General features: G+C 45.9%; 1 protein-coding gene across 1 annotated transcript in view; it reads right to left on the reverse strand.

Moving 5' to 3' along the window:
* The window catches only part of LOC121008786 (carboxypeptidase O-like), a 278,938-nt gene that overhangs the window by 199,815 nt on the left and 51,242 nt on the right, over positions 1–27,881 (reverse strand). Inside the window, exon 4 of the mRNA XM_040441480.1 lies at positions 18,879–18,980. Within this exon, the coding sequence (XP_040297414.1) occupies positions 18,879–18,980 (102 nt within the window). The remainder of the gene's footprint in view (positions 1–18,878; positions 18,981–27,881) is intronic.

Raw genomic sequence — 27,881 nt, forward strand, 5'->3', positions numbered from 1 at the left:
ACCAGATGTAGTATATGGCCAAAAAATAATCAGACTGTTGATGGTTAAATGCACTTGGGTGACACAGGCTCAGCCTTCAGCTGATGTAGGATATAGCACAAAATAACCACACTATCGATGGTTAAATACACTTGGGTGACACAGGCTCAGCCTGCAGCTGATGTAGTATATGGCCAAAAAATAATCAGACTGTTGATGGTTAAATGCACTTGGGTGACACAGGCTCAGCCTGCAGCTGATGTAGTATATGGCCAAAAAATAACCAGACTGTTGATGGTTAAATGCACTTCGGTGACACAGGCTCAGCCTGCAGCTGATGTAGGATATAGCACAAAATAACCACACTATCGATGGTTAAATACACTTGGTGATAGCTCGTGCTGGCGCACCACAAGTCACAAAATGGCCGCCGATCACCCCAGAAAAAAAGTGATCTAAAAACGCTCTGGGCAGCCTCAAAAAAGTGAGCAAGTCAATAATAGCACTTCAATGATCCACAGCTGCAGATCGATCACAGAATGAAGTCTTTTGGAGGAGTTAATCTGCCTAATCTCGCCCTAACGTCGCAGCTGCAACCTCTCCCTATACTGATCATAGCAGAGTGACGTGCGGCGATACGTGACTCCAGCTTAAATAGAGGCTGGGTCACATGGTGCACTGGCCAATCACAGCCATGCCAATAGTAGGCATGGCTGTGATGGCCTCTTGGGCCAAGTAGTATGACGCTTGTTGATTGGCTGCTTAGCAGCCTTTCAAAAAGCGCCAAGAAAGCGCCGAACACCGAACCCGAACCCGGACTTTTACGAAAATGTTCGGGTTCGGGTCCGTGTCACGGACACACCAAAATTTGGTACGAACCCGAACTATACAGTTCGGGTTCGCTCATCCCTACTAGACATCTATTCTTTCTTTCTATCTATCTATCTATCTATCTATCTATCTATCTATCTATCTATCTATCTATCTATCTATCTATCTATCTATTAATCTATCCATCTATCATATAGCTATGTATATATGCATCCATATACCCCACCTATCTAAATTCTATCTATCTATTATCTATTTATATTTATATCTACCTATCTATAGTCTATGGTTTCCATCTCTCTGTTATCTATCTATCTATCTATCTATCTATCTATCTATCTATCTATCTATCTATCTATCTATCCATTTATCTATTCAACTGTCTATCTATCTATCTATCTATCTATCTATCCATCCATCTATCTATCTGTTATCTATCTATGCATTTATCTATCTATCTGTTATCTATCTATGCATCTATAAATCCGTATGCCCCATCTAAATATTCTATTAATCTACAGACATATCAGGACATGTTCTAATATAAAGTCTATACATATATCTAGGTATCTATCCATCTATCTGTTATCTATCTATGTATCTATACATCCATATACCCCATCTATCAAAATTTTATCAATCAATGTATCTATCTTTCTATCTATCAATATTATCTATCTATCTTTCCATCTACCTATCTATAGTCTATCTATCCATCTATCTATCTATGGGTGTAACTCTCAACGTCGCTAACTCGATGTCTGCTAGATGTTATCGGACCCCTGAAAAAGTTGTGTGCTGCTGGTCATTTAGTTTTAGGAAGTTAGACGTATCAATTATAAATGTTACGTATCTGCTTTAGATGCGGTGATCAAATATTTTGCTTAAATCACGTACGCCTTTGATTTTTATTACGTGACAAAGCAAATTTCCTAACGCAACAAAAATGCTTTCGCAGCTCTTAAATAACCATTAGGAGATGCCAGAACATGCCGTCGACATGCTCGGACATACCCTGACGCACTTCGCAAAATGTTTGCGGTATTTGAGAAAATGGCCTCATGACCAAAATATTGGGTCAAAATGGTCGCTGAAATTTTAAAAACGTAATTGACGTGTTTCTGACTACAACATATACTACATGTTTCGGCCTGTTTTGATAGCTGTTTAGCTTTTAAATAACCATTCTATTCTGGCTCTTCATTGTTACAGCTATGCCTATGCCCGTATCAAATGTGAAACAGTGCTATTTTTGTAAATTTGTTAGTTGCTTGTAGAAATTGACCGACAGCTGGTGTATTAGTAGATAGGTGGATCTGTTGAATTTCTGTGATAGAAGCTGCTATGAAAGTGGCCTAAATGGAAAGATAGAATCGACTCCCTGGAAAGTTGTGTGTGCTGCTGTTGCTCTTAAATAGTGTCTTAGAACACAGTCTTGTCTCTATGGCCAAACGCTTCCTATTTCTGAAAATGCCATTTTGCTCTATACCTATTGATTTCTGCGTCTCGGGCTTGTGTGAGTAATCCGACATAAGGACTTTTAAGCTGTCCAAATTAACAAGTCGAGTGTTAGCGACGTTGAGAGTTATACCCATAGATAGATGGAAAGATAGATAGATGGAAAGATAGACTATAGATAGGTAGATAGAAAGATAGATAGATCATATTGATAGATAGAAAGATAGATAAATTGATAGATAGAATTTAGATAGATGGGGTATATGGATTTATAGATACATAGATAACAGATAGATGGATAGAAACATAAATATATGTATAGACTTTATATTAAAACTTGTCCTGATATGTCTGTAGATAGGCAGTTTAGATAGATAGATAGATAGATAGATAGATAAATAGATAGATAGATAGATATATATACTGAGAAACTGAGAAAGGTCTCCAAGATAACCTGAAAATCCTGGAGAAGTTCTGTAACACGTGGGCACTGCCCATCAATCCAAAGAAAACCAACATCATGGTATTCCAGAAAAGAAACCGAAAAGCAGCCGGGCGTCCTCTCTTCCTGCTAAACAACTGTCCAATTTCAGAAACAGACAGCTACACCTACCTGGGCCTAGAAATCAGCCAATCAGGGAGTTTTAAGAAAGCCATGGAAACACTGAAAGACAAGGCGAGGAAAACCTTCTATGCGATCAGAAGGCGTCTGTATCACCTTAAAGCACCAGTGACCGTCTGGCTTAAAATCCTTGACACCATCATCTCCCCAATCCTCCTGTATGGCAGCGAAGTCTGGGGCCCAGACATATACCCAGACCAGGCAAAGTGGGACTCTGGGCCAACAGAACTATTCCACCTAGAACTCTGCAAACACTTTCTCCAGGTCCACAGGAGCACCTCAAACAGCGCCTGTCGAGCAGAACTGGGCAGATTCCCACTTTACTTTGTTGTCCAGAAGAGGGCGCTATCATTCAGAGCCCATCTTCATAGCAGCAGTCCCAGCTCCTACCATCACAAAGCCTTGCTACACCAAGAAGCCCCAGAAAAACAAAGCACCCTGCAACAAGTCACCCAAACCCAGCCTGCCCAAGCCACCAACCAATATAGCCTGACAAAGGGCGAAATCCAGAGGACGATACACAAATACAAAGAGGATTATATTAGTGTCTGGAGGAACGACATAAGAACATCCCAGAAGCTGACAGTATACCAGAGCCTGCAGAGGGAGTACAAACTGGCCCCATATCTGGAGAAACTCCCCAATCCAAAAGACCGACAGATCCTGAGCCGGTACAGACTGAGCGCCCACAGCCTGCTCATTGAATCCGGGCATCACCGACAGAGGTACATGCCCAGGGAGAGCAGACTGTGCCAGCAGTGCGACCAGGAGGCAGTGGAGGATGAGGCTCATTTCCTGCTGCGGTGCCCCAAATACTCAGCAGTGAGGGAGACTCACTTCAGGAGACTGTCTGATCTCTGCCCAGACTTCATATCCATGGAGGAGGAAGAGAGACTCTCCATACTGCTGGGGGAAGAGGAGAACACAGCGGCCACAGCAGCACAATATATTACTGCCTGCCATAGACTGAGAGGAGCCTGATATACCATGGACTCCTATACCCCCACCCTGTATATGTCCCCATCCCCCAACCCTACCCAATTATTTCCCACTTGCTTTGGCAATGCTAAAATGTATTTAGTCCTGCCAATAAAGCTTATTTGATTTGATTTGATTTGATAGATAGATAAATAAATAGATAGGTAATTGCTACATAGATAAATAGAAATATAGATAAATTGATAGAATTTAGATAGATGGGGTATACGTATGTATAGATAGATAGATAGATAACAGATAGATGGATAGATAGATAGATAGATAGATGGATAGATAGATAGATAGATAGATAGATAGATAGATAGATAGATAGATAGAGAGTTGGATAGATAAATGCATAGATAGATAGATGAATAGATACATAGATAGATAGATAGATAGATAGATAGATAGATAGATAGATAGATAGATAGACAGACAGTTGGATAGATAAATAACAGAGAGATGGAAATATAGACTATAGATAGTTAGATAGAAAGATAAATAATTGATAAATATATAGATAGATAGATAGATAGATAGATAGATAGATAGATAGATAGAAAGAATAGATGTCTAGATACATAGATAGATATCTATCCATTTATCTATCCAACTGTCTATCTATCTATCTATCTATCTATCTATCTATCTATCTATCTGTTATCTATCTATGCATTTATCTATCCAACTGTCTATCTATCTATCTATTATCTATTTATGCATATATACATCCGTATACCCCATCTAAATTCTATACATTTATCTATCTATATTTCTATCTACATATCTATGTATCAATTACCTATCTACTGTATGTATTTATCTATCTATCTAAACTGTCTATCTACAGACATATCAGGACATGTTCTAATATAAAGTCTATACATATATCTATCCATCAATCTGTTATCTATCTATGTATCTATACATCCATATACCCCATCTATCTAAAATGTATCTATCTATCTATATATCTATCTATCTATCTATCTATCTATCTATCTATCTATCTATCTATCTATCTATCTTTCTATCTATCAATATTATATATCTATCTTTCCATCTACCTATCTATAGTCTATCTTTCCATCTATCTATCTATGGGTATACCTCTCAACATCGCTAACACTAGACTTGTTAATTTTGACAGCTTAAAAGTCCTTATGTCAGATTACTCACACAAACCCGAGACGGAGAAAACAATAGGTATAGAGCAAAATGGCATTTTCAGAAATAGGAAGCGTTTGGCCATAGAGACTAGACTGTGTCCTAAGACACTATTTAAGAGCGACAGCAGCGGCACATAACTTTCCAGGGAGCCGATTCTATATTTCCATTTAGGAACAGATCCACCTATCTACTAATACACCAGCTGTCGGTCAATTTCTACAAGCAACAAACAAATTTACAAAAATAGCACTGTTTACACATTTGCTACGGGGCATATGTGTCATGGCGCGGTCTAGGAGGCGGGCACGTCCGGAGCGCGCACGCATCATCAGTGCGTCCAGCGTCGCCCGCGCTCCTGATAATACTATGCACGCGCCCCGTGCATCTATGCGCATTCATGAGAAGGGTTTTAGGGCTGACGCCGAGCTGATCACTCAGCGGCCACATCACATGACCCCTCTGGCTCCCTATTTAAACAGGCAGTCTGCTGGCCACAGATTGCCTGTTATTTATGTTCCACCTGCGACTTTGTATTTTCTGGCGTACTGACCTCCTGCTGAATTCCTGACGATCCTCTGCCTGCTCCTTGTGTACTTTGCTGCTCTCCTGGTATTCTGACCCCGGCTTCCTCCTGACGATCCTCTGCTGACTCCTTTGGTACTTCACGACTCTCCTGGTATTTATGACCCCAGCTTCTCCTGACTATTCTCTGCTTGCTCTATTTGTACTTCGTAGCTTTCCTGGTATAGACTCGGTCCGTTCACATTCTGTTGTTTGTCTGGTCTGTCCTCCCAGCACTTATTCCAAGCTAGGGATTGCCGTCCAGTTGTCCCCTGTCATTAGGACTCACGAGGCAAGTAGGCAGGGCCAGGGGTAAGGGTGGAGTGCAGTGGTCACTTCCCTTCCCCCTGTGTGTGTGTACGCGACCGTTACAGAATAACAGGCCTACTGAAACCACTGTACCATGAAATCTCTAGTGACCCTGACTGAGCATGTGTCAAACCTGACGCAGATGGTGCAGGAGCTAGGGGAGAAGATTCATTCCCTAGAAATAGGACAAGATGCCGCTGCTCCTCAGGCCTCTGGTCCGAACTTGAGCACTCATATGGAGCCACCGATCAAGCTTCCAGAACCCTTCTCTGGAGATCGGAGGAAGTTTCACTCCTTTAAGGAGAGCTGTAAATTGTATTTTAGTTTACGCCCCTTGTCTTCCGGGTCGGAAAGCCAACGGGTGGGCATTGTTATTTCCCGCTTACAGAGGGATCACCAGGAGTGGGCCTTTTCTTTACCCCCTGATGCTAGTTGTTTAACCACAGTAGAGGTTTTTTTTCAGGCTCTGGGTACCCTGTATGATAAACTAGACAGGGCTCTGGTAGCCGAAACTGCGCTGAAAGCATTGGTTCAAGCAGGGCCGTAGATAATTTTTTTTCCTGGGGAAGGGGGGTTCAGCTTTCTCAAATTATAAGAGTCATCATCCACATCCACAGATATCTCCCCCCCCCATAACAGTGTCCCTGACAGTGTCCCTATTGTAAGACGGACCCTCCGTTCCTTATGTAAGTGACTAAGTGAGCTACTTGTGCAAAGTATATGTACTACTACTATCTAATAATCTATCACTAACTTACTGGGACTGGGACTGTCAGGACTCCAGATAGGCTACAGGTTGGCTCCCGCTCTTCAAACACTAAAACTAGGCGGCCGGCGGCAGCGTAACGTGACGTCACTCACTACGTCACGATGCAGGCGCATGCTCCTCCCACTTTATTAATGAAAGTGGAGAAGGCGCGTGACGTTGGAGTGAGTGACGTTACGTGGCCGGACGCCGGGAGGCGGAGTCACGGAGGCGGAGCACAGGAGTAGTGGGGGTGGACTGAATACACTGTCTACAGTATGTGTCTTTGTGTCATAGTTACCATCTGTGCGGTCGCCGGTCAGACACTAGTGCGGGGCTGGCAGGCGACAGTGCAGGAGGCGGAGCACAGGGGTGTGATTAGGGTGTGCTCAGGTGCTGCCCGCCCTTCAGCCTCCATCACCTCTCTGTGTGCCGCACTGCCGCATCGCTATTGCAGGCAGCGGCACGCCCGGGCCGTTCTCTGGCAGGTTAGGAGGACATACACTCTGGGGGGGTTTGAACCCCCCTATCCCCCCCTTATCTACGCCCCTGGGTTCAAGGCAACCTCTCTGCGGAGGAGTATTGCACCCAATTTAGAAGGTGGTGTGTTCCCTCAGGATCGAACGAGCCAGCTCTTAAGTGTCAATTCAGGTCAGGCCTATCTGATAATCTAAAAGACCTACTAGTGAGTTATCAGCTCCTAGAGACTCTTGAAGAGTCTATGACCCTAGCAGTCCGACTCGACCGAAGTGTGAGAGAAAGACGACAGGAATAGAGATGTCGTGAACATAAAATTTTCCATTCGTGAACGGCGAACGCGAATTTCCGCAAATGTTCGCGAACCGGGCGAACCGCCATAGACTTCAATAGGCAGGTGAATTTTAAAACCCACAGGGACTCTTTCTGGCCACAATAGTGATGGAAAAGTTGTTTCAAGGGGACTAACACCTGGACTGTGGCATGCCGGAGGGGGATTCATGGCAAAATTCCCATGGAAAATTACATAGTCGACGCAGAGTCGGGTTTTAATCCATAAAGGGCATAAATCACCTAACATTCCTAAATTGTTTGGAATAACGTGTTTTAAAACATCAGGTATGATGTTGTATCGATCAGGTAGTGTAAGGGTTACGCCCGCTTCACAGTGACAGACCAAACTCCCCATTTAACGCACCGCAAACCACCGCAAACAGTCCATTTGCACAACTGCAAACTCCCCATTTGCAGAAGGTTGGATACCAAGCTAGCCATGTCCCGTTCCTTGTCCTCACTGACGTCATTGAAGGTCTCTTCCTCCACCCAGCCACGTACAACACCAAGGGTCCCCGAAAGGTGACAACAAGCCCCCTGGGACGCCTGCTGTGGTTGGTCTTCCACCTCCTCAAAGCCACCTTCCTCTTCTGACTCCTCTTCTTCAGACTCCTCTCTCTGCGTTGCCGCAGGTCCAGCAATCGACAACGACAAGGCTGCTTCTGGTGGTGATGGTGACCACAACTCTTCCTCTTCATGCTCATCTACGGCCTGATCCAGCACTCTTCGCAGGGCATGCTCCAGAAAAAACACATATGGGATGAGGTTGATGATGTTGCCTTGGGTTTGACTGACCAGGTTTGTCACCTCCACAAAAGGACGCATGAGCCTACAGCCATTGTGCATGAGCGTTCAGTAACGCAGCCAACAAAAAAAAACAGCTCCGCAGAGGCTGTCCTCTTTTTTTTTAATTAAAAAAATCTGTTCTTACCAGTTTAATCCCTGTTACGTCCCCTATCAGGGGCCGGTGTATGGAATAGATTTTAGGAACCGGGAGATGGAAAAAGATGCTTGGTCGGTCCTCTTACTTCCAATTTGGGGCACTGCGCGTGCGCCGTGCAATGTACTGTGCCACCCTATATGAGTGGTGTGTTAAGTAGTACTATTCTTATCAGTTTAATCCCTGTTACATCCCCTATCAGGGGACGTGTATCGAATAGATTTTAGACAACCGCAAAGAGTTGTCAATAGTTGACACACTCATGACATAAATTTTATTCCTCTATGCATCAATCTTGGTGTAGTGATGACTGTGCTCGTGCGCACGTTTGGGAGATTGCAGGCGATGGCGGTTTTTCAAAGCCTATGGTCGTGCTGAGGTAGTTCAGTGACAGTTAAGTCACCCAGAAAACAATGATTCTGCAGTGTGTGCCCATTGTTGGCCTAGTAGGCTTTAATGATCACCTTAGATGATCACAAAGAAAATTTATGTTTTTTCTATGCATAATTATCCAGCCGATCGCTTTTGGTCTGTTCACAATGAAGCAACGACCTAATCATCTGGGGTGTGCCAACATTGCTATTGCCAACTCACTCATAGAGGTAATCGCTTCATTGTGATACGCAAGCCCCTTCACCACAACAAGGTAACAATCACGAAGGGGAATTGACACATGTATGTGCCTTTTTTTTTGTTTTGTTTTTGCAGCCACAGTGCAGCACCAGAGGCCAGAAAATTAGGCATGTACACATGCCTGAAAAACTAGGTATTGTTGCAGCCGCTGCAATTTATGTTTTCCAGGCAGAAAGTGCACTAAAACATTGCGGCTTGAACCCTAGTTGGTGGCGGAGAAGTCACGCAAGTCATCTGGCATGCAGAGATTAAATACAGACGTGTGTGGACCATTTATAGCCCAAGTCATCTCATCAGGCCTTTTTTAGTCAAATGCATTCCCCACGGTCAGTCCCTTCGGGTTCCATGCCTCATTCATCTTAATAAAGGTGAGGTAATCTAGACGTTTTTTGACCTAGACGACTTCTCTTCTCAGTGACAATACCTCCTGCTGCGCTGAAGGTCCTTTCTGACAGGACACTTGAAGTGGGGCAGGCCAGAAGTTCTATCGCAAATTGGGATAGCTCAGGCCACAGGTCAAGCCTGCACACCCAGTAGTCAAGGGGTTCATCGCTCCTCAGAGTGTCGATATCTGCAGTTAAGGCGAGGTAGTCTGCTACCTGTCGGTCGAGTCGTTCTCTGAGGGTGGACCACGAAGGGCTGTGGCGATGCGTAGGACTTAAAAAGCTCTGCATGTCCTCCATCAACAACACGTCTGTAAAGCGTCCTATCCTTTCCGGCGTGGTCGTGGTAGGAGGAGGATTACTTTCACCTCTTCCCTTGTTAGATTCCCATTGTGCTGTGACATCACCCTTATACGCTGTGTAAAGCATACTTTTTAACTTGTTTTGGAACTGCTGCATCCTTTCCGACTTCCGGTAATTCGGTAACATTTCAGCCACTTTCTGTTTACCGGGGGTCTAGTAGCGTGGCCACCCAGTACAGGTCGTTCTCCTTCAGCCTTTTTATACAAGGGTCCCTCAACAGGCACGACAGCATGAAAGACCCCATTTTCACAAGGTTGGATGCCGAGCTACTCATGTCTCGTTCCTCGTCCTGACTGATCTCATTGAAGGTCTGTTCTTCCCCCCAGCCACGTACAACACCACGGGTACCAGATAGGTGACAATGAGCACCCTGGGATGCCTGCTGTGGTTGGTCTTCCTCCTCCTCAAAGCCACATTCCTCCTCTGACTCCTCTTCCTCAGACTCCTCTTCCAGCGGTGCCGCAGGTAGAGGCAAGCAATGATGATAAGGCTGTTTCTGGTGGTGATGGTGACTACAACTCTTCCTCTTCCTCTTCACGCTCATCTACGGCCTGATCCAGCACTCTTCGCAGGGCACGCTCCAGGAAGAAAACAAATGGTATGATGTTGCTGATGGTGCCTTCGGTGCGACTGACTAGGTTTGTCACCTCCTCAAAAGGACGCATGACCCTACAGGCATTGCACATGAGCGTCCAGTAACGTGGCAAAAAAATACCCAGCTCCGAAGAGGCTGTCCTAGCACCCCGGTCATACAAATACTCGTTGATGGCTTTTTCTTGTTGGAGCAGGCGGTTGAACATTAGGAGTGTTGAATTCCAACGTGTCGGGCTGTCGCAAATCAAGCGCCTCACTGGCATGTTGTTTCGCCGCTGAATATCGGAAAAGTGCTCCATGGCCGTGTAGGAACGCCTGAAATGGCCACACACCTTCCTGGCCTGCTTGAGGACGTCCTGTAGGTCTGGGTACTTATGCACAAAGCGTTGTACAATCAGATTCAACACATGTGCCATGAACGGCACATGTGTCAACATGCCCAAATTCAATGCCGCCAACAAATTGCCTCCGTTGTCACACACCACTTTGTTGATCTCCAGTTGGTACAAGGTCAGCCACTGATCCACCTGTGCGTTCAGGGCGGACAGGAATGCTGGTCCGGTGTGACTCTCTGATTTCAGGCAAGTCAACCCCAAGACTGCGTGACACTGTCATATCCGGGATGTGGAATAGCGCCTGGGGAGCTGGGGGGGGGTGCAGTTGATGTGGAGCAAGACGCAGCAGCAGAAGAGGACTCAGACGAGGAGGTTAGCAAAGAGGATGGAGTAGGAGTAGTAGAGGAGGTGGCAGCAGGCCTGCCTGCAAGTCGTGGCGGTGTCACCAACTCCTCTGCAGAGCCACGCATTCCATGCTTGGCAGCCGTCAGCAGGTTTACCCAATGCGCAGTGTACGTGATATACCTGCCCTGACCATGCTTTGCAGACCAGGTATCAGTGGTCAGATGGACCCTTGCCCCAATACTTTGTGCCAGACATGCCATGACTTTCTTTTCCACAATAGAGTACAGGTTGGGGATTGCCTTTTGTGAAAAAAAAATTCGGCTGGGTACCTTCCACTGCGGTGTCCAAATAGCTACAAATTTTTTGAAGGCCTCAGACTCCACCAGCTTGTATGGTAAAAGCTGGCGGGCTAAGAGTTCCGACAAGCCAGCTGTCAGACGCCGGGCAAGGGGGTGACTTTGTGACATTGGCTTCTTACGCTCAAACATTTCCTTAACAGACACCTGACTGTGGGCAGATGAGCAGGAACTGCTGAAGGTGAGAGGCGGAGTGGCGGGTGGTTGAGAGGGGGCAAGGAGGACAGCAGTGGTTGACGTGGCTGAAGATGCTGGACCAGGAGGAGGATGGTGGCTTTGAGTTTGTGTGCTGCTTGTACTCATCATGTGTTGATCTCATAGGCGTTTGTGATGTGAGATCATGTGCTTTCGCAAAGCAGTTGTACTTAGGTGGGTGTTGGACTTCCCACGACTCAGTTTCTTTTGGCAGAGGTTGCAAATGGCATCGCTGTTATCAGAGGCAGACACACAAAAAAAATGCCACACTGCTGAGCTTTGCAATGATGGAATTCTGGTGGTGGCAACAGCATGCGTTGATTGGCGTGCTGTCTGCCTGACCCCGGGTGCAGATACATGCTGTCTGACTGTGCCACTAGCTCCTTGCGATGACCTCCCCCTGCTTCCAACTCGTCTCCTCCTCCTCTCTGTCTCTCCATCTGAACTTTCCCCCTGTTCTTCTTCTCTTCGAGCGGGCACCCACGTGACTTCCACGGACACATCGTCATCATCAACCGCTTCACTTGTATCTGACAACTCAGCAAAGGAAGCAGCAGCGGGTACAACATCATCATCACAACGTACGTCCATGTGTGTAATGCTGCCTGACTGAGACATATCCCTGTTATCTACATCCTCTGGCAATAATGGTTGCGCATCACTCATTTCTTCCAACTGATGTGTAAATAACTCCTCTGACAGATCAAGTGAAGCGGCTGTGGTGCTAGTGTTGGTGGTGGCGGCAGGCGGGTGAGTGGTAACTTGAGAGGTGCCCGAAGCTGAGCTGGAGGAGGATGGTGCATCAAGGTTCCGAGCGGAAGCTGTAGAAGATTGGGTGTCCTGTGTTAGCAAGTCAACTATGTCCTCAGAACTTTTCGAGTTCAGGGTACGTGGCCTCTGAACACTGGGCATTATTCTAGGGCCAAAGGAAATCACAGCATTACAACCACGACGGCCCCTGCGGGGTGGCCTGCCTCTGCCTGTGTGGCCTGCCTCTGCCTGTCATTTTTTTTAGATTAGTGGTACTATGCGTGCAAGGTACTGTGGCACCTGATATGAGTGGTGGGCAGTGGGCACAGTACACTCTGTGGGCCTGACACACACTGGCAGGCAACTGCAATTATATTACAGAGAAAAAATTGTTTTACTGTTTTAACTGCAAGCTACTGTGCCACCAGATATGAGTAGTGGGCACAGTACACTCTGTGGGCCTGACACACACTGGCAGGCAACTGCAATTATATTACAGAGAAAAAAAAAATGCAGACTGATGTACTAGCCCTAAAAAGGGCTTTTTGGGGTGATGTCAGGACGCTGTCCTTACAGCAGATCAGATGAGTCTTTGAGGACTGGAGTGGACACAGAACACTGGTCTAGCTAACGATTTCCCTATTAAATCAGCAGCAGCTGCACTCCCTCTGCTCTCACTAACACTGCAGCTTTAGAATGAATCTAAGATGGATGCTGTCCTTGCTTTTTGATAGGAGGTGAGAGGGTCTGGGAGGGATGGTATGCTGATTGGCTGGAATGTGTCTGCTGACTGTGAGGTACAGGGTCAAAGTTTGCTCAATGATGACGTATAGGGGGCGGACCAAACATCGCATATGTTCGCCCGCCGCGGCGAACGCGAACAAGCGATGTTCGCCGGCGAATAGTTCGGGACATCTCTAGTTAACGGCCGATGTGGACGCTCTGAGAAGCGATAAAACCCTGGACTACTGGGTGTGCAGGCTTAACCTGTGGCCAGAGCTGGCACAATTTGCCATGGAACTCTTGGCTTGCCCCTGTCCGAGTGTCCTGTCCGAAAGGACATTCAGCACAGCAGGAGGGATCGTGACCGATAAGCACAGTCGTTTAGCTCACGACAGTGTGGGCTACCTCACAATTCTAAAAATGAATGAGGCATGGATCTCGAAGGAATTCAACACCTGTGATGCCTCCTGCCTGCACCTGGACCTTCGCAAGCACCATCAGCGACCACATCCACTTCCGTGTCCCAGCGCAGTGTACAAATGTCCTTACCCCAGGCATTTCAACGCAAGCGCAAATACTCAGCCACCCACCCACATGCCATAGCACTAAATGCGCAACTTTCCAAATTACTGGCCCTGGAAATGTTTCCATTTAGGCTTGTGGACACTAAAGCCTTCCGCAGCGTGATGTCAGCGGCCGTCCCTCGCTGCCACTATTTTTCAAGGTGTGCCGCGCCCGCCTTACACCAGCATGTGTCCCGTAACATCAACCGTGCCCTGATCAACGCAGTTAATGGGAAGGTCCACTTAACCACTCACACATGGACATGTGCTTGTGGCCAGGGATGCTACATTTCCCTGATGGCACACTGGTTGAACTTTGTGGAGGCCGGGAGCGAGCCATACCGCGGATGGCACAGGTTCTACCGACGCCAAGGATTGCGGGCCCTAATTCCATCAGGGTTTTCGCCATCACCTATGTTAGTGGCTCCAACCCCTACTTCTCCTCCTCTGCCTCCTCCTCTACTTCCACCTCGGAATTATCCTCTTGCAGCACTAGTCAGCCATCAGTCGGTAGCTGAAAGCAGTGTAGCACTGCAGTGGGGAAGCGTCAACAGGACGTGCTTAAGCTGATATTCTTAGGGGACAAACAGCACAACGCCGCAGAGCTGTGGCAGGGAATAAGAGACCAGACTGAGCTGTGGCTCTCGCCACTCAACCTAGAACCAGGCATGGTTGTGTCTGATAATGGCCAAACTTGGTGGCGGCTTTGGATTTTTGTAAGCTCACACACATCCCATGCCTAGTCCACGTCTTCAACTTAGTGGTTCAGCGGTTTCTCAAAACCTACCCCAATTGGCCTGAGCTACTGGCGAAAGAGCGCCGCGCGTGTGCCCATTTCCGCAAGTCATCGACAGATTCCGCTGGTCTGTCAACATTGCAGCAGCGCTTACAATTGCCAGCTCACCAACTGTTGTGCGACGTGAGTATGCGCTGGAACTTCACATTCCACATGTTTGCCAGGCTTTGTGAGCAGCAGAGGGCAGTAGTGGAATACCAGCTGCAACATGGTTGTCGCCTTACCCGTCAGCTTCCGCTAATCAGAAGCGAGGAGTAAGCATGGATGTCTGACCTCTGTGAGGTTTTAAGAAACTTTGAGGAATCAACACAGATGGTGAGCGGCGATAACCATCCCACTTCTGTATCTACTCAAACGCTCGCTGCTCACAATTAAGGATGATGCTTTGCATGTGGAAGAGGCGCAAATGGGGCAAGACATTATGCAGGGTGATATCCAGACCACCCTCAGTTCGTCTTCTCAGCGCAAATTCAATGAGGAGGAGGAGCAGGAGACGGTTGCCTCCGCTACAGAGGGTAGTACCCATGGAAGATTAATTCCATTTGTTCAGCATGGATTTGCAGAAGACGAGGAAGAGGATGAGGAGATTGAGAGTCATCCTCCTGATGACGACAACAAAGTCTTGCCTGTTGGGACTCTGGCACACATGGCGGACTTTATGTTAGGCTACCTTTCCCGTGACCCACTTGCTCTACGCATTTTGGACAACAACGATTACTGGTTGTTCACTCTTCTCGACCCCTGCTCATTCCTGTGGTGGAGAGGATGAGCAAAATGGTGCAATACCAGAAGGTCCTTGTGGAAAAATTGCTTCAAAAATTTCCAGCTGACAATGCTGGCAGCAGAGTACGTAGTTCCTTGGGCAACCGAGGAGGGGAAACAAGGGGAACACACAGCAGTTCCAACAGGCAAGGCAACACTCTCCAAGGTCTGGGACAGTTTCATGACACCCCGCCACCACCCTCACCCTGATGCGTCGCCTAGAATCACAAGGAGAGAAAAGTTTTGAAAGATGGTGAAGGAGTAGGTAGCAGACCGTGTCAGCGTCCTCCATGATCCCTCTGTGCCTTACAACTACTGGGTGTCCAAGCTGGACATGTGGCATGAACTGGCGCTCTATGCCTTGGAGGTGCTGGTCTGCCTTGCTGCCAGCATTTTGTCAGAGCATGTATTTAGTGCTGCTGGGGGCATAATAACTGATAAGCACATCCGCCTGTCACCTGAAAATGCTGACAGGTTGACACTTATCGCAATGAACAAGGCCTGGATTGCCCCTGACTTCTCGACTCCACCAGAGGAAAGCGGCTGAACATAAAGGCACTTTAAATGTGTTTTTTATAATGTACTGAATACACTATATTCCCACGCACCCCTTCCAACACAAAAAAGGTTATATGGTTCAATCTTCCTTTTCTCGTCCTCCTCTTCTTCCATCATATCAACATGCTTATTAGTCTGCCCTCACTCCTAATGTTGTAAAGGGTCAGCTCACCTGCAGGCCCTCGCATATAATGTTTTACATGGTCAGCTCACCAGCAGGCCCTCACCTACAATCTTTTATAGGATCAGCTCACCTGCAGGCCCTTGTATATAATGTTTTAGAGGGTCAGCTCACCAGCAGGCCCTCACCAACAATCTTTTAGAGGGTCAGCTCACCTGCAGGCTCTCACCTACAATCTTTTAAAGGGACAGCTCACCTGCAGGCCCTTGCATATAATGTTTTAGAGGGTCAGCTCACCAGCAGGCCCTCACCTATAATCTTTTAGAGGGTCAGCTTAGCTGCAGGCCCTCGCATATAATGTTTTAGAGGGTCAGCTCAGCAGAAGGCCCTCAACTACAATCTTTTAGAGGGTCAGCTCCCCTGCAGGCCCTAGCATATAATGTTTTTGAGGGTCAGCTCACCAGCAGTCCCTCGCCCATAATTTTTTTAATGGTCAGCTCAGCAGCAGGCACTTGCCCATCATTTTTTCGATGCTCAGATCAGCAGCAGGCACTCGCCCCTAATGTTTTAGAGAGTCAGCTCTGCAGATGACCCTCACCCCTAATGTTTTAGATGGTCAGCTCAGCAGCAGGCCCTCACCCATAATGTTTTAGAGGGTCATCAGCAGGCCCTTGCTCCTAATGTTTTTGAGGGTCACCAGCAGGCTATCAATCATAATTTTTCAAGGGTGTATGATGCTCCTTTATGTGTATTAAAGGGTATATTGGAGTGCCAGTTCCTTGGAATTTTTGGAAGCCCCTTCACTTGGTGCATAGGCTTTATGAGTGTAGGAGTCCCACTACCTGAACAATTGTACCACACTGTGAATGAGGCCCTCCATTATGTGATATACAGGTTGTATCGGAGTGCATCTTCCTTGCAATTTTTGGCAGCACTTTCACTTTATATACAAGTAAATATGCAGGAAAGAATGTTTCCTAACAATTTTTCCTCTAAAATCGATTTTATCTTCCGTTTTGTACGTATTAGTGTCAGTCTGTAAAAGTGGCGCGTACTACTCAGACAACATCTTTTCAAGCAGCGACCTGGGAGTCCAAGATGCATCCAGACATCCTCCCCATGCTGATCCCGAACAATTTAGTGGTGTTTCTATCAATTTCTGACCTTTTCATGTGAACCAGACACCCTCCCCTCTTCAGAGCAGGGGTTGCCTGAGTTAATGCTCGGGTTCTCCCATTGACTTCCATTGTGCTCGGGTCCTTGGTAGAGCACCTGAGTATCCTGAGGTGTTTGACCCGAGCACCCAAACACCCGAGCACTTTGGTACTTGATCAACACTATAATATAATGAGGGAGGACAAGGTTTTAGTGATTTAAGTAATGTAAGATGGAAGTGAGTGCTGACGTATTTGACAGAGGAAAAATAAAAAATTTATGGCAAAGTAGTACAAAATAAATCTGGTACAGTGTCACAACTCCACATTTGAGTTAAGAGTTTGTGTGTTAACCCTGCTACATCTGTATATACCAAAAGTATATAAGTAGTGTAAGAAAGAAATATTTTGCCCAAGATTCAAAGTTGTGAATGCAGATTTAATACATATGGTTTGGCGTTCCCCAAAGTTGCATCACTATTGGACTAATATTTTAGATACATCAGAAAGAGTATTTAGAATGAAGGTGTCAAGAGACCCGAAACATTTGTATTGGAAACCACAATGACACTTGGATCGTTAAAGAAAAGCTAGAAGAATGTACTGTAAGGGCTGACAGTTGCTATGAAATTAATAACTTTAAACTGGAAGGAAGAAATTTCACCCTGCAGGGGCGTAGCTATAAAGAGGTGCAGAGGTAGCAGTTGCTACCAGGCCCAGGAGCCTGAGGGGGTTAAAAGACTCTTCTACCGTATAAGAAAACACTGGTATTATAGAAAGTGCATGCTGGGAGGGCTCTGTTGTAGGTTTTGCCCTGGGGCCCAGTTACACTTCTGGCTGGAGGGAAGGGGTAAGGTCAAGAATTTGGCATGTGCAGTTTTTGCCTCAGGAAGCAGGAAGGCTATGTGCTCCCCTGCCCCTTGCCACAAAGTACTGAGGGAAGGGGGTCTAAGTTGGACTCTTGCACCAGAGCCCATGATACTTTAGCTCCGACACGTGATGCAGCTTTGGGAACACGAAATGAATAATTTTATGTACAGTATGCAGAAAAATCCCAAGCCATATCATCAGATTTGGTGTATTTGGTTAATGATTATTGGAGTCCGTGGTTGCTCAATGGGTAGCAAATGCAGATACCATAATTAAGAAAAGGCTTCTTTTATTTTTTATTTTTTATTTTTTATTTTTCCCTTCTTTTTTCCTGCAGCCCTGTAGAGGGGAGGTGGGAGTTGGGTTAAAATTTTAATCATAATATGTAATGTAATTTCTTAATTTATTCTTGTGTATTAGATGAAATAAAAAAAAAAAAAAAAAAATATTATATCGTAGTTGGAAAAATCAAGTAAATTGTAATTACTTCAAACGAGTACAGTTTACTACAGTTTAATCTGCATGGACACATGGATCTTGTTCACCCACAGCTATGGGTCTATGCAAACTGTTTGATGTGATGTTGCTGGTCACAGATTCCCATTAAGGCTCCATTCACACGTCCGCAAAATGGGTCCTCATCCTTTCCGCAATTTTGCGGAATGGGTGCGGACCCATTCATTCTCTATGGGGACGGAATGGATGCGGACAGCACACAGTGTGCTGTCTTGCAGTCGCAATTGCGGAGCGCGGCCCCGATTTTGGGTCCGCAGCTCTGCAAAAAGATAGAGCATGTCCTATTCTTGTCCGCAGCTTGCGGACAAGAATAGGCATTTCTATGGGGTTGACGGGCTGGTGTGTTGCGGACCCGCAATTTGCGGGTCCGCAACACACCACGGACGTGTGAATGTAGCCTAAAGGTTAATTTACCTTAATTTACCTTAATACTGCAAAGCATGAGGATGACTTACTTTAATATAGTAAATGGGTCTTGTCTCATAGGTTGACCCCAGGTAATGTAATGTGACTAGTTCTTTATGTGTTTCTTTGATTTCATCCATCCATTCATAGATCTTTAAACAACGAGAAAAACATTAGAATCATTACTCCAACATTGATATTTTCTTCTTTGAAAGTACATAGGAATGTATGAAAATGCATTTCTCATATCCTTTTTTATCAATGGTTACCTTCTCAACAGGTCAAAGAGAAATAATCAGCATAACATAAAAGACTTTATTGTGTGCCTTTAAAGCCAAACAGGGAACATCATGGACACTTGAACACCTACACATTTCAGCTCTAACATCAGTGACCTTTACTTATAGACCTGAAACATGTAGGCGTCAAGTGTCCATAATGTTCCATGTTTGGTTTTAAAGACGCACAATAAAGTATTGACAGACTTTTATTGTATGCTGAGGTTCCTTCGTTGATTTTCATGTTTGTGCATCCAGGATCACAAAGCAGGCGAGCTGTTTAGAGACTTACATTTAACCTATCTTTTTATGACCTTTTCTGATATTATTGCATTATTATTATTATTATTATTATTATTTAAAACCAAGAAACTTCCTCATCCTTGTTAAAAGCAACATTTCATCAGACATTGGTCTTTGACCATTGGTCATTAATTGTGCTAAATATTTATATTTCTTATAGATATGTCTCTAATATTATGTAGGTGTAGAATCCATAAGAAGATTCAAAGAGCTCTAAGATATGTACAGTAGCTAATTTAAAAATTCAGAAAACTCAGGTCTCCTGGGTCTGAAGGTGAAAATGCTGTAAAATGTAAATCAAAACTCAAAGTCACAAATTTTTGGATAAACAAAGCATGCACAACAAAATTGTGACTTTTTGACACCAAAAACTAGTATGAAGACGATTATGAACTCTTTTTAATGTCCTCATGTGGACACATTACCTTCTGATTTGTCTAAGTAAAAAATGGTTTATTGAAATTCACTTTGTGTCCAGTTCAGCAAGTTTTTCTACATGAATCAAATATTCTCCATTTGTCGTGACAATTGGTATACGGTATGACACTCTGAGGTTTTACAGTACTCAGATTTTTTATATCATTTTGTTATCTATTTTTAAATTTTTTTACACATTTTTGCTCTTTCTCTACCCCCTCTTCCCACCGTTTTAAGCTCTTGAGCGCAATGACAGCAATAGCAACTATTGACACTGACATATATAGCTATGGATAAACGTATGGTTGACGGTGTTAACAGTTGATTTAAAAATACTGATCGCATGAGTTATGTTTTTTCATCTTACAAACCTTCCAAAAATTGTCTTATAATGGGGGACAGATGGTATTTAAACACACGTATTGTGCCTTAGGCCTCATTCACATTTCCGTGTCTGTGTCATGTCCGTGAAAAAAAGCATACGTGTTTCATCCGTGAAGCTGTCTGTGAGGGATCCGTGATGGGTCCGTGTGTCCATTTTTACCATCCGTGTGTCATCCGTAATTCACTGACTGGGTACGTGAACCGTTGTCCATCAAAAAAATAGGACAGGTATTTAACTCATTGGTGGCCAGTGCGGCCCCCCTCCCTCCCCTGTATTTAACTCATTGGTGGCCAGTGCGGCCCCCCTCCCTCCCCTGTATTTCACTCATTGGTGGCCAGTGCGGCCCCGCTCCCTCCCTCCCCAGTATTATATTCATTGGTGGCCAGTGCGGCCTACCCTCTTCCCCCTCCACCTAATTAAAATCACCTTCCCCCATCATTGGTGGCCAGTGCGGCCTCCCCTCTTCCCTCCCCTAATTAAAATCACCTTCTCCCCCCTAATTAAAATCACCTTCCCCCATCATTGGTGGCCAGTGCGGCCTCCCCTCTCCCCCCCTCCCTAATTAAAATCACCCCCCATCATTGGTGGCCAGTGCGGCCTCCCCTCTCCCCCCGTAATTAAAATCACCTTCCCCCATCATTGGTGGCAGCGGAGAGTTCCGATCGGAGTCCCAGTTTAATCGCTGGGGCTCCGATCGGTAACCATGGCAACCAGGATGCTACTGCTGTCCTGGTTGCCATGGTTACTTAGCAATTTTTAGAAGCATTATACTTACCTGCGATGTCTGTGACCGGCCGGGCGCTCCTCCTACTGGTAAGTGACAGGTCTGTGCTATAGGCAATGCGCCGCACAGACCTTTCACTTACCAGTAGGAGGAGCCATGCAGTAGCATCCTGGTTGCCATGGTTAACGATCGGAGCCCCAGCGATTAAACTGGGACTCCGATCGGAACTCTCCGCTGCCACCAATGATGGGGGAAGGTGATTTTAATTAGGTGGGGGGAGAGGGGAGGCCGCACTGGCCACCAATGATGGGGGGATGATTTTAATTAGGGGGGAAGAGGGGAGGCCGCACTGGCCACCAATGATGGGGGAAGGTGATTTTAATTAGGTGGGGGGGAGGGTAGGCCGCACTGGCCACCAATAAATATAATACTGGGGAGGGAGGGGGGCCGCACTGGCCACCAATGAGTTAAATACAGGGGAGGGAGGGGGGCCACACTGGCCACCAATGAGTTAAATACAGGGGAGGGAGGGGGGCCACGCTGGTCACCAATGAGTTAAGTACAGGCGAGGGGGGTCTGCCCCCTCTTGCCTGGCAGCACCTGATCTCTTACAGGGGGCTATGATACGCACAATTAACCCCTCAGGTGCCGCACCTGAGGGGATAATTGTGCTGATCACAGCCCCCTGTAAGAGATCGGGTGCTGCCAGGCAGCAGGGGGCAGTCATGTACACAGTTCTTAGTATATTCTAACTTGAAGCGTCCCCATCACTTTGGGAACGCCTCTGTGTTAGAATATACTGTCGGATCTGAGTTTTGACGATCTAACTCAAATCCGATGGTATATTCTAATATAGAGGCGTTCCCATGGTGATGGGGACGCTTCAAGTTAAAATATACCAACGGATTGGAGAAAACTCTGATCCTATGGTATATTAACTCCTGACTTTACATTGAAAGTCAATGGGGGACAGATCCGTTTGAAATTGCACCATATTGTGTCAACATCAAACGGATCCGTCCCCATTGACTTGCATTGTAAGTCAGGATGGATCCGTTTGGCTCCGCACGGCCAGACATCAGTAGGAGGTGAAGTCGAGACTAAATAGTGAACCACTGAGAACAGGTGATCACAATCAGGTACAGGACACACCTCCTGATGACATCCTCCACAGATAAAGTGCATAACAATTACAACATGCCAAGACATAGAAAGTAAGATAAAATTTACAAATTACAATAATAAAAAAGAAGTAAAAATATTAGTAATGTAGAATAGTGTCATGACGCCTGTTCAATCCTGACGGTAACTGTGAGCCTAATTTGAAAATCCAAAAGCACTCACGATTGAGCAGCTTTTTCTCATGATCACCGCCTCTGCTTGGTCTGTTAACCCTCTCCACTCCTTGTACTGACATGCTATCTGTATTACCATTATGAACCGCAGCGAAATGCAAACTTGCGGCAGAAACATTTTTTATTTTAGCATGAAGTACATCAGAGATATGACGGCAAATTCGAACTTTTAAGCAGTTTGATGTGCACCCGATGTACTGTAGATTACACAGAGAACATGTTATGCAATATACCACATATGTGGTGTTGCAATTAATGTATTGCTGAATAGTGTGAGTAGTGTGATTACTTGTAGACAAAAATATGCGGGCCCATCCTCATATGTGAGCAACATGTGCATTTTTTATGTCCACATTTAAAATTACCTATGTGTCTCAGCCAGGTAGGCTGGGACCCAGGTTTATCCTGGTAAAGAGAGGGGCTCACCATATTAGCTAAAGTAACAGCACGTCGGGCAACACATTTAACACCGCTTTTAACAACATCACCCCAGACTTGGTCATATTTGAGAAGATGGAAATGTCTTCTGACAATATTACATATTTGTGAGTATTCACAGCTATAACTTGTGGAAAAAATCACTTGCTTCTCTTTATGACCAAGTTTGGGCTTATTGTTTGGGAAAATTAGATTATCCCGAGACATAGTGGAAACCATATTTTTGGATCGGTTTAAAAGTCTGCTGGGATAATTCCGAGACGGGTGGTGACAGTATTCATTTCTTCAATACAGGTTTCACTAGAGGAGCAATTGCGCAAAGCGCAAATATATTCACCCCTGGGGATGTTGTGGACAGTATGTGCAGGATGACAGGATCCCGCATGCAGGATGGTGTTTCCTGCGGTTGCTTTTCTATACGTGCGACTCTGTACACAGCCATCCCCCACGTCCCCCACCAAACACAAATCCAAAAAGGATATTAGGGTCTTGTGCGAATTTAGAGAAAAACGTAAATTGCAATTATTAGCATTGAGGAAGGATCCGAATGATGGTACGGCCGACACACATCGCCCGACCAAACAAAGAGCAGGTCATTGATGTAGCGACCGTACCACCGGACGGATCCACTCCATGGGTTGGAATCAGAGAAAAGAAAATGATGTTCCCACCATGCCATATAAATGTTTGCAAGCGATGGTGAGAAACCCCATAGAGACTCCTCTGCATTGGAGAAAAAAACTCCCACTAAACATAAAATAATTGTGCTGCATAAGAAATAATACAACTTTGCAGAGGAAATCTCTAAAGGGTAATGAGAAATTGGAATAAAGACTCAAAAACCAACCCAAAGAGATAATGGCGAGATCCTGGGGGATAGCCGTGTACAGAGAAGCGACATCAGCAGAGATCCAAGAAAGATCAGAGGACAACTGGAAGGAATGGAAGGCCTGTAAGACTGAAGCAGTGTCCTTCAGAAAACCAGGAATACACTGTACTAGTGGCTGCAACATACTGTCCACCCAGGATGACGGATTCTCTGAGAAGGACCCAATACCCGAAACTATAGGGCGCATGGGGGGGGGGGGGAATCCCTCTTTATGTATCTTGGGGAGGGAATGGAAAATGGGGACCACTGGATAAGAGACAAAAATATTGTCAAATAGTTTTTGGTCCAAGTATCAACTATCCAGTCCCTCCTCCAAGATACTCCTCAAAAGGGTTTGGAAAGGAGTGGTGGGATCCTGTTTCAACCCAATATAGGTGGCGGAATCAGAGAGCATAAGCTCATTTTGTGCAGCATACACGAGTCTATCCAGGATAACCACCGCTCCCCCCTTATCAGCCTTTCTCACAATTATGTCAGACATACTTTTCAATTCTTTTAACGCTCTGCGTTCACTGGCCATGAGATTATTTTTACTGTCATTTGTATCCCTAATCTGAGACACCCTATCAAGTTCAACCAAATCACGTTCTACATTATCTTGGAATTGATCAAGAGCGGGGGTGCGTGACTGAATGGGATAACAGTCTCTGTTATAGGTGCGAAAATTATTCGCAAAGTCACTGTGCACCTGCCGCTCTAGATCAATCCCAGAGAGAAAACGCATAGTCTGCATAGAGGCAATGTGTGATAATTCCTGAAAGGAAAAGGAAGAAATCTGATCAACTGCAGAATTAGACTGAGTTGTATCAGCCTCTGCAGAGCCTATACCAACATTATCTATATCAGAAAAGTGTTTTTTAATGGTAAGATTGCGTGCAAAACGGTTGACATCAAGTAAAGTGCGATATACATCAAAGTGCACTGTGGGATAAAAAGATAAACCTTTGGCAAGTACATTAATTTGCAATTGTGAGAAGACCTTATCTGATAGGTTAATGACTTGAATGTTGTTTAAGTCTTTCTGTGGTGTGACAGTGTCACGGCTGTTTGTGAGCAACAATAGTATACACAGTAAAAAGAGCTACTGACCGGACCCAAACTAGGGAGGATAAAGGGTGACCCCTGTCAGACCCTCAAAGCTCTCCCTATTCTGCTAAAGCACATGCCCGGATCCCAATGGCGGAACGAGGCATGCCCACGTGCCTAAGACTGATGACCACTGTAACCCCTACAATAGTGGAAGGGGCACGGCCACCGGTGCCCTACTCAGTATATGGAGGGAACCGTGGCCACCTCAGATCCAGTCAGAAAATAATCAGGTACACAACAATGTCTGTACACTTAGCTGAAGGTGTTGCAGCCGCAGAGAAGACGGATCCAAGGACAGCTGGCAATATCCGGAGTGCTTGCTGCAGCAGAACACAGATCCAGTGAACTGATAGCTACAAGTGAAGATACTAAAGCAAGAGCTACAACTGAAATGAGAACTATAATCCACGCCCTACAATAGGAGGAGGGGTGATATAAAGAGAGGGAAATCAAACACATGAGGAACAGCTGGGAGGAAGGAAACCAAAAGTAAACAGAGCAGTGAGAACTCCTCCCAGCCCTAGTAGTGACATCATCACAGGGGTGGAGAAACAGAGCTGTGAGAACGTCCCAAAGCTCTGGTAGTGACAGTACCCCCCCCCTCTACGGGTGGACTCCGGACACCCAGGACCCACCTTCTCAGGATGAGCCCTTTGAAATGCCCTGATGAGGCGAGTGGCTTTAATGTCCGACACCGGAACCCACATCCTCTCCTCAGGACCATAACCCTTCCAATGAACGAGGTACTGAAGAGAACCGCGGACAATGCGAGAGTCCACAATTCTGGAAACCTCAAACTCCAGATTGCCATCAACCAAAATCGGAGGAGGAGGCAAAGAGGAGGGTACCGTGGGCTGGACATATGGTTTTAAGAGAGATCTGTGAAATACATTATGTATCTTCCAAACCCGTGGAAGATCAAGACGGAAGGCAACAGGATTGATGACTGACAAGATTTTATAAGGCCCAATAAACTTGGGACCCAATTTCCAGGAGGGAACCTTCAGTTTAATATTTCTTGTAGACAACCACACCAGATCACCCACATTCAGGTCCGGACCAGGCACACGTCTCTTATCAGCCACACGCCTATACCTCTCACTCATCTTTTTAAGATTACTCTGAATCTTTTGCCAAATGGTAGACAAAGACGAGGAAAATCTCTCCTCCTCAGGTAAACCAGAAAGAGCCCCTCCCGAGAATGTCCCAAACTGCGGATGGAACCCATATGCACCAAAGAATGGTGACTTATCAGAAGATTCCTGACGACGGTTGTTCAGAGCAAACTCAGCAAGAGGGAGAAATGAACACCAATCCTCCTGGTTCTCTGCCACAAAACAGCGCAAATATGTCTCCAGATTCTGATTGAGGCGCTCAGTCTGACCATTCGACTGCGGGTGAAAAGCAGAAGAGAAGGACAGCCGAACCCCCAGGCGAGAACAGAAAGCCTTCCAGAACCTGGACACAAACTGCGTGCCTCTATCGGAAACAATATCAGAGGGAATGCCGTGCAATTTAACAATATGGTCGACAAAAGCTTGCGCCAACGTTTTAGCATTGGGTAAACCAGGGAAAGGTACGAAATGAGCCATCTTGCTAAAACGGTCCACCACCACCAGGATCACCGACTTCCCCGAGGAACGAGGAAGATCCGTGATAAAGTCCATTGACAGGTGTGTCCAAGGACGGGAAGGTATGGGTAACGGGAGAAGGGAACCTGAAGGCCGTGAACGAGGGACCCTAGCGCGAGCGCACGTCTCACAAGCAGCCACAAAACCCTCCACCGACTTACGAAGAGCCGGCCACCAAAATCTCAGAGCAATGAGATCTACCGTGGGTCTACTCCCGGGGTGACCAGCAAGAACCGTATCATGATGCTCCTTAAAGAGTTTGTGACGTAGCTCAGGAGGCACGAATAACTTCCCAGAAGGACAACGGGCAGGTGCCTCAGTCTGGGCAGCCGGGACCTCGGCCTCCAAATCGGAATATAGAGCAGAAACAACTACCCCCTCCGCCAAAATGGGACCCGGGTCCTCGGAGTTTCCTCCTCCCGGAAAACAGCGAGAGAGAGCATCAGCCTTCACATTTTTTATCCCAGGTCGGAATGTAACAACAAAATTGAATCTGGAGAAGAACAGAGACCATCTGGCCTGTCTCGGATTCATACGCCTGGCCGACTCCAAGTATGCCAGATTCTTATGGTCGGTAAAAACGGTGATAGGGTGCCTGGCCCCCTCCAACCAATGGCGCCATTCCTCGAAAGCCAACTTGATGGCCAACAACTCCCTATCTCCCACATCATAGTTTCTCTCTGCCGGGGAGAGTTTTTTAGAGAAAAAGGCACAGGGTCGCCATTTGGCAGGAGAAGGGCCCTGGGACAAAACCGCACCCACACCCACCTCGGAAGCATCCACCTCAACAATAAAAGGTAAGGAAACATCGGGATGCACCAAGACGGGAGCAGACGCAAAACTCTCTTTAATCTTAGAAAAGGCTGCAAGCGCCTCCTCCGACCAAGAGGAAAAATCTGCACCCTTTTTTGTCATGTCAGTAAGGGGTTTGACAACAGAGGAATAATTCAAAATGAACTTTCTGTAATAGTTCGCAAAACCCAGAAAGCGCATCAATGCCTTCTGATTCTCAGGAAGCTCCCACTCAAGTACAGCACGGACCTTCTCCGGATCCATGCGAAAACCAGAAGCAGAGAGGAGAAAACCCAGAAATTGAATCTCCGATACCATAAAAAGACATTTCTCCAGCTTGGCGTACAATTTATTTTCCCGCAGAATCTGCAGAACCTGAAAAAGATGATCCTGATGGGTCTGAACATCAGGGGAAAAAATCAAAATATCATCAAGATACACCAATACAAATTTCCCCATTAAATGGTAGAAAATACTATTAACAAAATGCTGAAAGACGGCCGGGGCATTCATCAGGCCGAAAGGCATAACGAGATTCTCGAAATGCCCGTTAGGGGTATTAAAAGCCGTTTTCCATTCATCCCCCTCTCTGACCCTGACCAGGTTGTACGCGCCTCTCAAATCCAATTTGGAAAACACCTTGGCCCCAACAATTTGGTTGAAGAGGTCCGGGATCAGAGGAAGGGGATAGGGATCGCGAATCGTGATACGGTTCAGCTCCCTAAAATCTAGGCAAGGTCTCAGAGAGCCAT

The sequence above is a fragment of the Bufo bufo genome, chromosome 7 (genome assembly GCF_905171765.1).
Source record: "Bufo bufo chromosome 7, aBufBuf1.1, whole genome shotgun sequence".
Lineage (NCBI taxonomy): Eukaryota > Metazoa > Chordata > Amphibia > Anura > Bufonidae > Bufo > Bufo bufo.